General features: G+C 38.6%; 1 protein-coding gene across 6 annotated transcripts in view; it reads left to right on the top strand.

The window, feature by feature from the left end:
* Positions 1-14,875, top strand: part of stard13b (StAR related lipid transfer domain containing 13b) — a 426,906-nt gene that overhangs the window by 366,777 nt on the left and 45,254 nt on the right. For all 6 annotated transcript variants that reach the window (XM_073043870.1, XM_073043873.1, XM_073043872.1 and 3 more), the window contains one exon: positions 6,627-6,708. In XM_073043870.1, coding sequence (XP_072899971.1) covers positions 6,627-6,708 — 82 coding nt within the window. The remainder of the gene's footprint in view (positions 1-6,626; positions 6,709-14,875) is intronic.

Raw genomic sequence — 14,875 nt, 5'->3', positions numbered from 1 at the left:
TGATGCAGCTAGTCAATATACACTCCACAGCATATCTATAGGTTTGTCAACGTTTTAGTATTTAGTGTCCTGACGAAGGGTCTCAGCCCAAAATGTCGACAGTGCTTCTCCCTATAGATGCTGCCTGGCCTGCTGTGTTCCACCAGCATTTTGTCTGTGTTGTTTGAATTTCCAGCATCTGCAGATTTTCTCATGTTTGCTCTTTAATGGACTTCATGGTTTGGTCCCAGTAGAAGTTCTTCAATTTGCCTGTCATTGATGACCTGCCTGATTTGTGGATCAACAAAAATCCCTTCCTTAATCTTGGCATCAGATATTCTGGGAAGCATCTGTCTCAAATATCAATCCTTGATGAAAATTTTTGTGCCTGGTGACAGCAGATTCCATCTTTTGAAGTTTGAACCCTGTAGTACTGCTTTTGCCTTTGACAAATCTAAGTCTCTGACCAGGTCATTTAACTAAGAATAAGTTATCAGATGAGGATCATGCGACATAAAGAGTTCAAAATCTGTACAAGTAAGTGTGTTGTTTTCCATTCCTGACTCGTGTATCATGGTATATTTGTCTGCCTCCTGTAGACACCATCTCTCTGGTGACTTTCGTACTGGAGGACTATCATCATGTGGCACAGAACTCATAGCTGAAGGGAGATTGAGATATTCAATGGATTTCTTGTTTTCAGCGGATAAACCAGACACGCTGGTCAGATGGAAGTAGCTGTTTGTCACATGATCCTTCTGCTCTTGCCATATCATTGGACAACAAATGACACTGACTTCCGAGTACGTCTGAGCCAAGCTATAAGATCGACAGTGCATGTTGCACAGCAATTGTGAGGAGTCCAGGCTTTGCCTTGGTTACTAATTTTATGCCCATAGTAGAGCTTATGGGTTTTCTTAATAAGAGGAATAATGCTATGTCTTTGAGATTTAAGTGTATACTCACCACAAATATAACAGAAAGTATTGCAGCTGATGCTACATTGGTGAGACAGTTTTCTATCACGAATACTGAAAATGCAAATAAGCTTATTATAATGAGTACACACAATATGCTATGTGCATAGAGCATGCATATCAAGGTGATCTCAAATTGGTATACATGTAAACACAATGCATAGAACAATGTGTGTGTGACACTTTTATAGCCTTTCTAAGACCTGCCTGGCCATGCAACATCTGCCCTACCTAAGCATCCCCAAGCATGCTTGGACAAGATAGAAAACTTCTCAGCTTGTATTGTAGACAACATTTTAATGTGACTTGAATAATGAAATAGGTACATGAAGGGAAAGTGCTTGGAGGGATATCATTGAAATGGGGACACTATGGTAGCATAGTGTCTAGCACAACAGTATTACAGCTCAGGGCAGCACAATTCAGAGTTCAGAACCAACAAACCCTGTAAGGAGTTCATGCATCCTCTCCGTGGAATATGTGGGTTTCCTTCCACAGTCTAAAGACGTACCGGTTAATTGGTCATTGCAAATTGTCCCATGATTAGGCTAGGGTTAAATCGGGGTTGCTGGCAGTGTAGCTCAAGGGGTTGGGAGGACTTTTCTGCACTGTATCTCTAAATAAAAATAAAAATCAATGGGACCAGGGTAAGGAAGCTGTGATCAAGCATGGACCAGTTGAGTCAAAGGGCCTGTTTCTGTGCTATATCATTCTGACTCCAAGTAATTGATTTTATTTACACGGTTTCCCTTTGAATTTTGAATTTCCCTTTGAATTATTATTTTGAAGATATGATTAAAATTTCAAAATAAGTAGGAGGCCTCAAGAAGACTTAAATGTCCAGCAGTGTAACTCTAGAGTGCTTAGTGGATTTTCAAAATCCTGGGAGATTTTGAGTGGCTACACTTCAAGAATGTATCAGATTTTCTTAGTTGAAAGAGACTGCAGTAGCTCTGTTTTCCATTTTGATTCAAAAAATCAATCAGATGCTTAAAAGTACATAATGCATCTTTGTATCTGGTCCTTGCTGCTGTGGTTTATAAATTATTAATTCCAACCCATTAGACTTCAGTCAGCTAGTTAAAACAAATTCCTGGAAGTGCCCTCATACGTGAGGCAAAATACTGCAGATGCTGAGAATCCAAGATGAAAGCACAAGTGTAGGGATTTTCAGCAGGCCAGGTGGCTGCTGCAGATGAATGAACAGAGTTAACATTTCAAGATGTGCCCTTTCTCAGAGATATGTCATGGATAACTGGGTTGGAAGGAGGAAAAGACAAGAGAAAGCATGGGAGGAAACTGACCACGCTGGTAGGAAAATTAAAAGCATCATTTGTAATTGCTCGGAAAAGAATTCCAGAAAAAGCTGGCCAGGTGGAGTAGGAAAAAGCTGAATCAATACCAGGGATAAAGACCATCCCCACCATCAGAACATCTTTGCATCATAGAGACACTGTGCCCTCCCTCATCATAGTATGTACTGGAGGAGAGAAAACGAGAGCAGTGGCTAACATCAAAAATTGCACAAGTGGCTAATGATTTCTTTAACCCTTTGCTGCATGATGTGGTCATTACGTTTTAATTTTTTAAATTGCATCTCTATTTGTCTCACGTTATCATCACTTCTATCACTGTATGAACCCTGTTCTGCTCTTAACCACTCAGAGAGTCCTGCGGTTTGCACTAGGATTTACAGAATCGGGTCCCATTGAGAAGATCATCAGGGTCTCTCTTCCCGCCATCACGGACATTTGCACTACACGCTGCATCGGCAAAGGAAACAGCATTATGAAGGACCCCATGCACCCCTCATACAATCTCTTCTTCCTCCTGCCGTCTGGGAAAAGGCTCCGAAGCATTTGGGCTCTTACAACCAGACTACGTAATAGTTTCTTCCCCCAGGCTATCAGACTCCTCAATACCCGAAGCCTGGACTGACACCTTGCCCTGCTGTCCTGTTTATTATTTATTGTAATGCCTGCACTGTTTTTGTGCACTTTATGCAGTCCAGTGTAGGTCTGTAGTATAGCTTTCTCTGTGTTTTTTTTTATTACATAGTTCAGTCTAGTTTTTTGTATTGTGTCATGGTCCTGAAAAACGTTGTCTCATTTTTACTATGCACTGTACCAGCAGTTATGGTCAAAATGACAATAAAAGTTGACTTGACTTGACTTAAATCTGATTTCTGTTCTGACAAAGTATTTTGGGGGCAACAAGACTGGTGGCAGGAGGTAACTCAATGTCAAGCCCTGAATGGAAGTTATAGGTGTGTCAGTGTAGCAGCATTTCAGAGTCCCTCTATTAGGATCTTTGTCTATTAATGAACTATCAATTAAACCATCTAAATTGCATCCACAATAAATAGTTCAATCATACTTAATGTTGATGTATATATCTTTACAAGATGCAATCCAATGACATATTGTTTTTCCTCTTGAATACTGTGACTTTTAGTTTTTTTAAAAAAGCTGCCCAAACAATTAAAAGGGGTCAAATATTCCAACCTCTCTTACATTGACTAAGTTCTGAAATTATCCTTTTATCAAAATTTGAGTACCAACAGCTGCTTGTGCCAACAAAAATTAAGAGGCCTGGAAATTAGATCACATTTTTGATTGTGTATTCCTGAAATAAACTTTAGATTGAGTAAAACCACAATTCCCAGATGATTTGCATCTCTTCAATGTGAAATAAGATCAAATTTCCAGAAGTGATCTGCGGAACGATTCCTGCATTTTCAGGTTTTGTTTTGGATTTCCCTCGTCTGTAGTTTTTGTTTATTACTTAACAGCATGAATTGTATTTTCATGTCTGATGGTTCTTCCAGCATCAGACGATCAAAGGGAGAAGTTGCACTCCGTTCAGTGCTCCTATTATAATGTTGATGGTTCAATTAAGCCACATTGTGTTGGGAGTGACTATCAATGTAATTGGTGTCCCAATTTGTGTCACAAACAAGAGAATCTGAAGATGCTGGAAATCAAAGTAATACACACAAATTCTGCAGGAGCTCAGCAGGCCAGCAACATCTATGGAACATAGTAAACAGTCAACGTTTTGGACAGAGACCCTTCATTAAGTCCTGAAGAAGGGTCTTGATAGTTTATTGTTTTATTGCCTGGCCTGCTGCATTCCTCCAGCCTTTTGTGTGTATTACCCCACTTTATGTCCTTTGACATGCTGCCTATCCTTTGAACTGCAGCAGGCCTACTCCTTCGATGTTACCATCTCCTCCTTCACCATTCCACCCCAGATGCCTGTATTTATTCCCTCACCTTCCACAGTTCCTCTGAATTTGATTACTGACCCAAATGAATGCCTGTGAGATATGAGAAATATTTAAAAATTATAGCAAGAAACAGAGTTGAAACTTGTTAAATAATTTTTTAGCATTTTAAAATAAAAATAAAATTGACCAAAATGTTTAACATTAATTAAAAGCTTTAAATGAAACAAAGAATTAAAACAATGAAACTATTTTCTCCTTTCTTTCTCGTAGCTCTGGAGTCCCATTGAAATCAGTGAACTTGCTGTCTCTTCCTGAGATTTACAGTGGTTCTAGAAAGTTTGTGAACCCTGTAGAATTTTCTCTATTTCTGCATAAATATGACCTAAAATGTGATCAGATCTTCATGCAAGGGAACCCAATTAAATAAATAATACATAGAAGTTATACTTCATTTATTTATTGAGAAAAATAATCCAATATTACATGTATTTGTTGGAAAAAGTATGTGAACCTCTGGGGTAATGCCTTTTACAAAAGTTATTTGAAGTCAGATGTTCCAATCAATGCAATGAGGTTGGAGGTGTGGGTTGTAGAGGTGCCCTGCCCTATTTTTAAAAAAAAGACACAAAGTCAGGTTACTAACAGAGCCTGCTCTTCTCAAGAAAGATCTATTTATATGCACCATGCCTCAATCTAAACAACTTTGAGGGCATTAGAAGAAGAATTGTAGAGGCGCATGAAGCTGAAAAAGGCTACAAAAGCATTTCTAAAGATCTGAGTGCTCATCGGTCTACAGCAAGAGAAATTGTCTACAAATGGAGGAAACTCCGTTCTGTCGCTACTCTCACTGCTCTGCTAAAAAAACTTTGCTGCTCGTCTCAAGTTTGCAAAAGACCACCTGGATGTTCTGCAATGCTTCTGGGGTAATGTTTTGTGGACAGATGAGACAAAGGTTGAACTTTTTGTCAGAAATGCACACTGCTACGTTTGGAGGAAAAAGGGCACTGAACACCTACAGCAAATCCTCCTCCCAACTCTGAAGCATGGTGGAAGGAGCGTCATATCAGAATCAGGGTAATCATCCCTCTCATATGTCATGAAATGTGTTTGTTTTTGCGGCAGGAGTACAGCGCAATACATAAAATTACCACTGTACATTGTTCTTTTGATTTGCTAACATTGACATCATACAAGTCAACTTGCCTTCTGCAGATCCATCCTAAAGGTTTAAAATGACATAAACCCAAGCACAGTGTGTTCTTATCTTAAGCAAATGTAGACTATTTGCATATTATAAATCTTCTGACACCATATTTGTTGTTTCTTTCTGTGCCTTGCGGCACATTGGGTGGCAAACTTGCCATTCCTTTAGTATTTTTGTCTGCGTTTTTCTGAGGCTCAACACTCAACCCAGCACAGGTGGGAAGTTACCAAGGAGCCAGCCAGATTCAAATCTGGGACCACTTGCCTCAAAGTCTGGTGCGGATACCACTACACTACCAGCTGGCTGACACTATACGCTTTTCTATATTATCTTGAGTTCATTGTTTCGCTAATTATCTGAATACTGTGTTGGTGTAGAGATTGTTACCAATACTGTTGAGTAGTGTGATAAAAGAAACTATTGCTGTCAATATAGATGTTACTTTAATTTAAATGTAGGAGGAGAGCATTTGTCTCTGAATACCAGATCTGGAGTCACGCGATGATTAAAGAACATTGATTAAATAAACTGAAATTTACCTGCAAACAATTGTAAAAATTATTTTATATAATAAAGACAGTTTATGGTGGTCTCTGGTCCAGATGCAGTCTAATGGGACTAGGCATAATAATAATAATAATAATAATAATAATAATAGTTTTGCATGGGCTAGATGTGCCAACTGACCTGTTTCTGTGTTGTAGTACTCCATGATCACATAGAATTTCTCCTTCGGTAAGAGCTACTTGCATTCACAAATCAAGTTTTGTACTAATTTACGCTTGTGTATTCCCTTGTCTTCCAATAACACACTGGAAAATTATATTCAAGCGCGATTAAGTGCCATATAAGCTGAATTCTGCATAAACATCAAACTGTGTTAATGGAGGTTTGAAAAATAAATTGAGAACACTGGAAATAAACAGCAGGTTATCAAATTCTGAAAAGGGCAGGTTATTGCTTGGCTGCAAATGCTGCCTCTCTTCACAGAATCACAATGATTACAGCAAAGAAGAGAGCCGTTCGCCTCACCTATTCCATACCAGTTCTATCAAGCGAGTCCTATTCCCTAATCTTTCCTCAGTCTTGTCAAACCATGTTGAACCTGCTGAGTATTTCTGATATTTTGTTAGCTTTATGTAAAAATCATGCAATTTAACAGCCAAGATTCTATTTTTTAAACCTTAATTCTCGCAATACAGCTCAGAAAAATAATCAATATTCTGGTTTATTGCAGATTCCCAGTTTCCAATTGACATTGCTTCTGTGAAGAAAGATCATGATTTTCTTGACAAAGATTTCATAGAACCACTTTGTAGGTAAGGAATCAAAAAGCAGATATCCATTTATTCAATATAACTAAGATGAGAGTGCTTCAACTTGAATCAAATACCAATTATGTGCTCATCAATTCAGATGTTATTATGCCAATACACACAATTTTCTGGAAAACTAATGACACAGAAATCTCTTTCCACAAAATCATAGTGTGGATGTACTATTTCTTAATTTCTTGAACTTCTGGTAATGCCCCAGTCCTCCACCATTTCCCATTCCCTCTTCCCTCTCTCCATCACCTTATCTCCTTATGCCTGCCATCACCTCCCTCTGGTGCTCCTCCACCTTTTCTTTCTTCTGTCCTCTATCAAATTCCCCCTTCTTCAGCCCTGTAACCAACTTCCCAGCTCTTTACTTACACCTCCCGGTTTCACCTATCACCTTGTGTTTCTTCCTCTCCCCCCCCCCCCCCGCCTTCTAAATCTGACCTCATCTTTTTTTTCTCCAGTCCTGATGAAGGGTCTCAGTCTGAAACATCAATTAGACTCTTTTCCAGAGATGCTGCCTGGTCTGCTGAGTTCCTCCAGCATTTTTGTGTGTTGCTCATTATTACTATGCTGTATTTTTCTTTTAATGGAGTATAATTAGTTGATGCGCAAGTGCAGCGAGCAGCAATGTAAATGGAAGTCTGCTGGGTAGAAGTCTGATTTTTCTCAGCAGTGTTTTTGTATCTACATTAAAAACTCAGATAACAAAGATTTGACTGTTTGCTAGGCTCGACAGATTACATTTTGAGCACAAGTCCATATACACCAAATGGCTCAATCAATTTCTGTAATTATATATAAAAAAAACCCCAAAGAACGGATTAGTAATTATCCTCAGAAATGATAAGGGCACTGTAATTAACATCATTCATGCTCTCTGTGAGAAGACTTGTATTAGATCTTTATTTGTCATGGTCTATGAGTCACTCTGGCTCACATAGGTCAGGTTCTGACATTTCCCCCCTCCTCTTTATGTTGCAGATACTGAACTTTCTATCCCAGAGAAATATAAGATAATAATTAACTCTCAAATCGCTATGTTCCTGCACTTGATTTCAAACATTGAATCTAGGGTAATTGCTTTAGCAGCTGCTGTTGACATGACAACTAGGATGCATAACACATTCAGCTTTATCAGCATCATCTTGTGAATAGAGGAAATGTCTTGGGGCGATTATGGATGCTAAGACTCTACCCATTCTGGCTTCTCTAATCCAAGTACAGAAAATCCCAACAGATAAAAGGAGATGCTGTATATTTTGAAGTATTAATCTGAAAATCCAAATTAATGTGAATGGAACTACCACTCTAACCTTTTATCTTTGTTACAGATTTTGCTTTTCAAAGAACCCAGAAACTCAAGTGAGGCTTATTGTCAGACGAGGAGGAAATCAGTAGCTATAACTTGACAGGGGCAGAATTCATTAGCAAAAATTATCAGATATTGTCCATGTGTTTTTATCGATTTGAGTGTACAAAATTGGCTGCAACACAACCAAAACTAATATTATTGCAATTTAACTGGCCATCACCATTATAATCAAGCAAGATGATCTTCCTCCTCTTTGACCACAACCACTATGCCCTTGAGTAATATGCAGAATATTTTTTACTGTTTCATGCTAAAGCATGCTTTCCAGCCAGAGTTATAAATACCTAATTCCGTCATTACAATTTGCACTCGTGAATGAGCTCTGATAATTAACAAGGGAAATTTGTTTTGTCAGTCTGCAGGTCTAAAGTGAATCAACATTTGCTGATTAAAAATGCTAGTTTGCCAAGCATTGCTGTAAATATCTAAATTTGTTGCTGATACAGGAACTTGAGAACTTAGATCATTTCTGTCTGCGGCACAAATTTGACAGTGTAGTGAGAAAACCATCGTGCTATTAAATCGAACAATGTGAAGTTGGTGTCATTAACAAGAATTAAGAGATCATTAATAATGTAAAATAAAATAAAAGCCTTCATGGGATTTTGAGAAAGGTTAGGAGGCTATAGGAGGACTTAGACAGATTTGGAGAATGGGCAAAGAAATGGCGGATGGAATATAGTGTTGGGAAGTGTACGGTCTTGCAATTTGGTAGAAGAAATGAAAGGGTTGACTATTTTCAAAATGAAGAGAAAATACAAAAATTTGACATGCAAAGGGACTTGGGTGTCCTTATGCAAGATTCCCTAAAGGTTAATTTGCAGGTTAAGTCTTTGGTATGGAAGACAAGTGAAATGTTAGCATTCATTTCAAGAGGACTAGAATATAAAAGCAAGGATGAGACTTTATAAAGCACTGGTGAGGCCCTACTTGGACTATTGTGAGCAGTTTTGGGCCTCTTTGAAAGGATGTGCTGAAACTGGAGAGGGTTCAAAGGAGGTTCATGAAAATGATTACAAGCTTGAATGGCTTGTCGTATGAAAAACATTTGATGGCTCTGGGCCTGTATTCGGTGGAATTCATAGGTTTCAATGAGGTCACCCCTCATTCCTATCGAATGGCGAAAGGCCTTGCTAGAGTTGATGCGGAGACAATGTTTCCTATGGTGGAAGAGTCTTAAGACCAGAGGACACAGCCTCAGAATAGAATGGTGATGACGAATTTCTTTAGCCAGAGAGTGATGAATCTGTGGTATTCTTTGCCGCAGGCAGCTATATGTTTATTTAAGGCAGAGGTTGCTTGATTGGTCAGGGCATGAAAAGATATGGGAAGAAGGCAGGAGACTGGGGCTCAGAATAAAATTGGATCAGCCAAGATGAAATGGCAGAGCAGACTCAATGGGCCAAATGGCCTTATTCTGCTCCTACGTCTTATGGTCTTATTATTTTTATAAGATGGATGGCAAGTCAAGTGGATGCTAACTGCTTGATCAAAGAGCTGAGTTTTAGAGGGGCATAAAGGAGGAGGTAGTGTAGGTGAGATGAGTGAAGAGATATCAGGCAATGGATCTCAAAGCAACTGGCAACGTGGCTAAAGAGAAGGAAGAAATTGATGCTGAAGAAACTGTATTTTGTAAAAGAGGGTTGTTGAGATGAATGATTTTACAGAGACAGGAAAAGGAATTTTAACACAGGACAATCATTTGAAATTGGAGGCTTAGTCAGCTGAAAGTCTTATTTAGGGATGATTTGCTAGTGGATGAGCAAGACTTGGATGTGGATGGTGTGAAATTATGAGCTGCTCTGTGAAAGGGAGAAGGTACAAGGATGATTGGTGCTCTGAGGATAATAGGGGAGCTCCAGTGTGTTTGAAGTATAATGTGGGCATTAAACTGCATCACACTGTACTTGAAGTGAAGTGGAAAATACAGCTTGCAAGGTTATTTTGCCAAAAGCACAGGAGCAAAAATAAAAATTAGTTCTATTAAAGAGTCAGGAGTTGATGGCTGTATTGTGTCAATTCCCCCCCCCCCCCCCCCCGAACAGATAGATAACATTCTATGGAAGTAATTTTCAGCTTAATCACTTCAATCTCTTGGCCATGTGATTGCGTGTCCGTTGTGAAGGAAATGGGTAGATCATGTTAACAGTTGGGCAATTCAACTGCTGGAAGATGATGTGAGAACGCAATGTAGAATCCAGAGTAAGCTGTATTTTGAAGAATACTAGGATGTTTTTTCATGTATCATGGCCAATATCTTCCTCTGAATTAATCTAGCCATAATCAAGACTTTAGTGCAAATTGGCTGCTGCCTTTTCTACATTAAATCAGCAAAAACATTTCACATTTGTTTTCTTGGATGCTTGAGCTTTGCATGTCGTTTGGTTTTAAAGTTTGCTTTCCTCTCATTGAAAAAAGAAGTTGCTTCTATTCCTCAGTGCTGGTAAATTCTATTGACTTGGTTGTGAATTTTAATTTTCATTTATGACTGTTAGAACAAAAACACAATTAATAGTCACGAGCAATGCAGTTCTTTGGAGCACCTTAAAAGGGCAAAATACACGATGTAAATCGTATTCATTGAAGATGGAACTCAGGATCAAGCCCTTCAGTCCACAACATCTGTGCTGAATATGATGCTAAATTAACCTAAATCTCTTCTGCACACACGATTCACTACATTCTTCCATTCACTACATATTCTTATCTAAAAGCCTCTTAAACAACACTATTGTATCTGCATCCAACATTACTCTAGGCAGTCCGTACTAAGCAACTATCACTCTCTGTAAATGTTTTTTAAATCTTGCCCCGTGCATCTCCTCTAAGCTTTCTCTTTTTCATCTTCGTTAGTTTTTGACATTTCTACCCTTGAATGAAGATTCTGACTATCAATTTTATCTATGCCTCTCATCATTTTATGAACTTCTATTAAAAGAATGCAAGCCAAGTTCATCTAACCTCTCCTATCTCGTGCCCTCTAATCTAGGCAATATCCTGTTCAGCCTATTCTGTACCCTTTTTGGGGTTTTTTAAAAAAAAGCGGCATCCAAAAACTGTGGCACACTCTTGTGGCACAGATCAACCATGTGGATAGCCTGTGAATTAAGAAGCTCTGTGTTACAGGCCTGTTTACCCTGCTGCTCCACTGAGTTTGTTAAAATGGCAACACACACAAAATGCTGGAGGAACACAGCAGGCCAGGCAGCATCTATAGGAGAAGAGTAAACAGTCACCATTTCATGGCAAGATTCTTCATCAGGACATGACATCTAGATCTTTGAATCCTAAAATTTTCATTAATTTGTACCTTAATCACTTATTAATCTTGCTACAAAAGCTATCTAATAATTGATAGATTCGATACCTTAAATAATTGCCAGTCAGTCTCTTCTCCTACCTAGAAAGTAAATAATTCCATCTGGAGTTTCAATCACCAAGTTATTAAAAAAAAAAATTAAACCTCTTTCTCCATTTTCTATTTTTGTTACTCTCAATCTTTCCTTCCTTCTCTCCATGTTTTATGTATCAAATTTGTCCTTCAATATGCAATTGCTCCTTGTCCTTGCTCTGTTTTTTTTCAGTCTTTCACATTGGTTATCAGAACACATTCTTTTCATTGTTCACCTAGGTCTTTGATGACATGTTGATTTTTATAGTGATGTTATTGTCTCTCATTTTCTGAAATGAATAATATTTTCAATCCTGTACATCTGGCGAATGATGCATCTGGCAAGATATTGACTGAAACATACTTTGCCCACCTGATTCTTAAAAAGAGGTTTGAAATTTGATTCTTGTGCCAGCAAAGCATCTTCAAGGTGGTAGAGAAAAGAGTCATGTAAAAGTAAACATTTAAGTACTTGCTTGATTCCAGTAGCAAAGTATTTAATTGTTCCTTGTTAATCTTTCTGGCTGCTCTGCTACACAGCTGCTCTCCTTGGGTATTATATCACCTCAACTTGATCTATCCAGAAATGGCTTAATTTGTGCATTTCTGAATGGTGATGATCCCAGAAAGACCACGGTGGTTTGATGGCTGGACTACGTCCCCATCATTGTTTACAGCAATCCTATAGTGACCGGTGATGAACTGAGCTAAGAGCCTTGGTAGCCTGATTTTACTCATGTGTTTTGACCTGAATATGCACTTCTGGTACAGTGTAAGAACTGTGCTTACTGTTTTAGTCAGCCTGGACTTGATATTTCATTGAGGCATTACAGTTTATTGTTCAAATAATCGGTACTTTCTATAAAGCCAGACAGCACCCATTAAAATCAAATTTGTGCAAAATATTTTTGTTGTCTACTTTCAGGATTACTTTCAATATTTTATACTCAGTATAATGATGCTGGTATGAAGCAGAAAATGCTTGAAATATACAGCTTTTTTGATAAGTGTACAGTATTAATATTAACTCAGTAACTGTCAGTAGCCTTGAGCAGTTGTCTATCTTATCCTGATTCTTAAAAATATCCCCTTTCAATCTGGCTGTAGTAGTGCAAGTTAACAGTCAGAAATTTGTAGTTCTTCGTTTGTGATCATTGTGATCCAAAATTGCATAGTGAAGCATGTAGTGAATTGTCAATATTCAGGTTACAGGTTTAAAGCTCAACAAACAGGAGTTATTTACTGTTTTTCTTTACTAGCCTAGAATACTAAATCAATTGTGCCACAGCACCAATGATGGTTTATCAGCAGTGCTGGTTATTAACAGTGTTGATGAGGAATTGTATGGAATAAGCTGGATATTGCGAGTCTCTGTGAGACTGAAGGTGTTCACTATTAAAAATAGAAAGGAATGTCTAGTGACCAGAGGCACATGGTGGAAGTGCAAAAATCAGGAAGTTGTTGACAAGGATGCCTAAATTTTCCCAGAAGTCGCACAGGAATGTTATGTTGTCATTAAAATATATGGAATGACATTAAGCAACAAGGTTTCCAGCTATGTACACACAGAACTCATAAGAAAATGAGCCATCTATCTTTGTCCATCCCAGAGCTGGAATGGTGAATAAACTCATTTCTTGACTGTCAGCCTCTCTACCACTGAAACTTTAAGCAGTGTGGAATCTCATTCTTCCAAATTATTGGAGATTTTAATAATGTATGCCTCTAATTTTCCCTTCTATTTCTCTTAAACCAACTTCTCACCCTCTCTCCTTACACTGAATTAGAGCAGGGGTTTCCAATCGTTTTGTGCCATGGACTCCTACCATTAACTGAGGAGTCTGTGGACCACAAGTTGGGAGCCTCTGAATTAGAGAAACAAAACAGCAGATACTGGAATTTGGAGTATAATACAATTTGCTGAAGGAACTCAAGTGGATCAAGCAGTATCTGTGGATGGTGGGGAGGAGAAATCATTGAAATGCGCAAGACACAAAGCATTGACTGTTCCCTTCCTGTCCTCCTGCAGATACTGCTTGACCTGCTAAGTTCCTCCAGCAGGTTGTTCGTTGATGTTGAATCAAATCTTGCTGGCATTTCATAGTGCAGACTCTGTGTACAATGCAGTTAACAATTCTTTATTCTGATTGTTTGGGAAGATGCACAGTTCACTGCCTGTTCATACAGGTCCCAGAAGTGTGAACTAGTCTTCACAAGGGCAAATGAAAATGACGCGTACATCCAGTAGATACGTTTTGTGATTAGAATATTTAGTCTGTGAGACTGCTTTCAGGATGTGTTATTGGTTTCAACTATAAAATACTTTGGGAGAGATAAGAACATGAAGTTTCTCAGGTGCAGTGCTAAATGGGTTAATCTCACAACAAAGAGAAGGAAACCAGCCACAAAGACTTGCAGTGGTTGCAAGAGTATACAGAGAGAAGTACATGAAGTGTCTTGAGAAAGAGGACATCCTGTATAAAGTACATTGAAGCAGCATGCATAAGAAGGTGCACACTGTCATCAGCAATGTGATCATTTATCTCTGCAATTAGCTAGACCCCAGAAACATTCCAGGCGGAGCATTGCCTGTACCTGTCAAAGTTATCCACAGTTTCTTCCAAAATTTTCCTGATATTACTAAACTTTCCATGACAAGCGCTGATGTGACATTCTTTCATTTAAAAAAAACTAGATTAGCATTGAAATTGTGTCTTCCAGTATGTTGGAATATCTTCAGCGACTTTATTGAGAACTTAATCACTGTTGTAATGCCAATAAACAGAGCAGTTTATTTGTATGCAGCAAGATCCCATAGATGAGATAAATGATCAGGTCACTTTCTTTTATAATTGAGGGGTAAAATATTAGACACAACATAATGAAGAGCTCCCATATTTAATCTGTGAAACTGCAAGTACTTTGTGTCTACCTGAAAAGGTATTTGTAGCATCGGAGATTAAAAGTTCAAGATCTGATCTGAAAGACCACATCTGGTAGAGTGTCCCACAGGAGTGTCTTTCTAAAATACAGCCTCAAGTCACTGGGGTAGGACTTGAATTTGCAGCTCTCTACCTCTGAGTGTCTACTGAGTCACACCTGATTCTAATCTGGCCGCAGAGGTGGACTGCAGGAGGAACCTACTTGCTTTTTCTAATAGGGTCTGTATATCACACAGTGCATATATCACATAACCCAGGAGAATACAAGCAGCCAGGAATGGACGTCTGATTGCTCATGGCTGAACTTGTCTGCCATCGGGTAGTAAGTGATGCTGGTTTTGCCAGTGTATCTGCTTTGGTTGAAACCTTCACTTGTCTAATCACCAACTTCGTTGGTCATGCAGTCACAAAGGGCCAGAGAGTGGACAACCCACTGACATCCCAAAGTGATAGGTT

This window comes from Hemitrygon akajei, chromosome 4, assembly GCF_048418815.1.
Source record: "Hemitrygon akajei chromosome 4, sHemAka1.3, whole genome shotgun sequence".
NCBI lineage: Eukaryota > Metazoa > Chordata > Chondrichthyes > Myliobatiformes > Dasyatidae > Hemitrygon > Hemitrygon akajei.
Note: the sequence above shows the minus strand (reverse complement) of the source record. Positions and strands in the feature narration are given on the sequence as shown.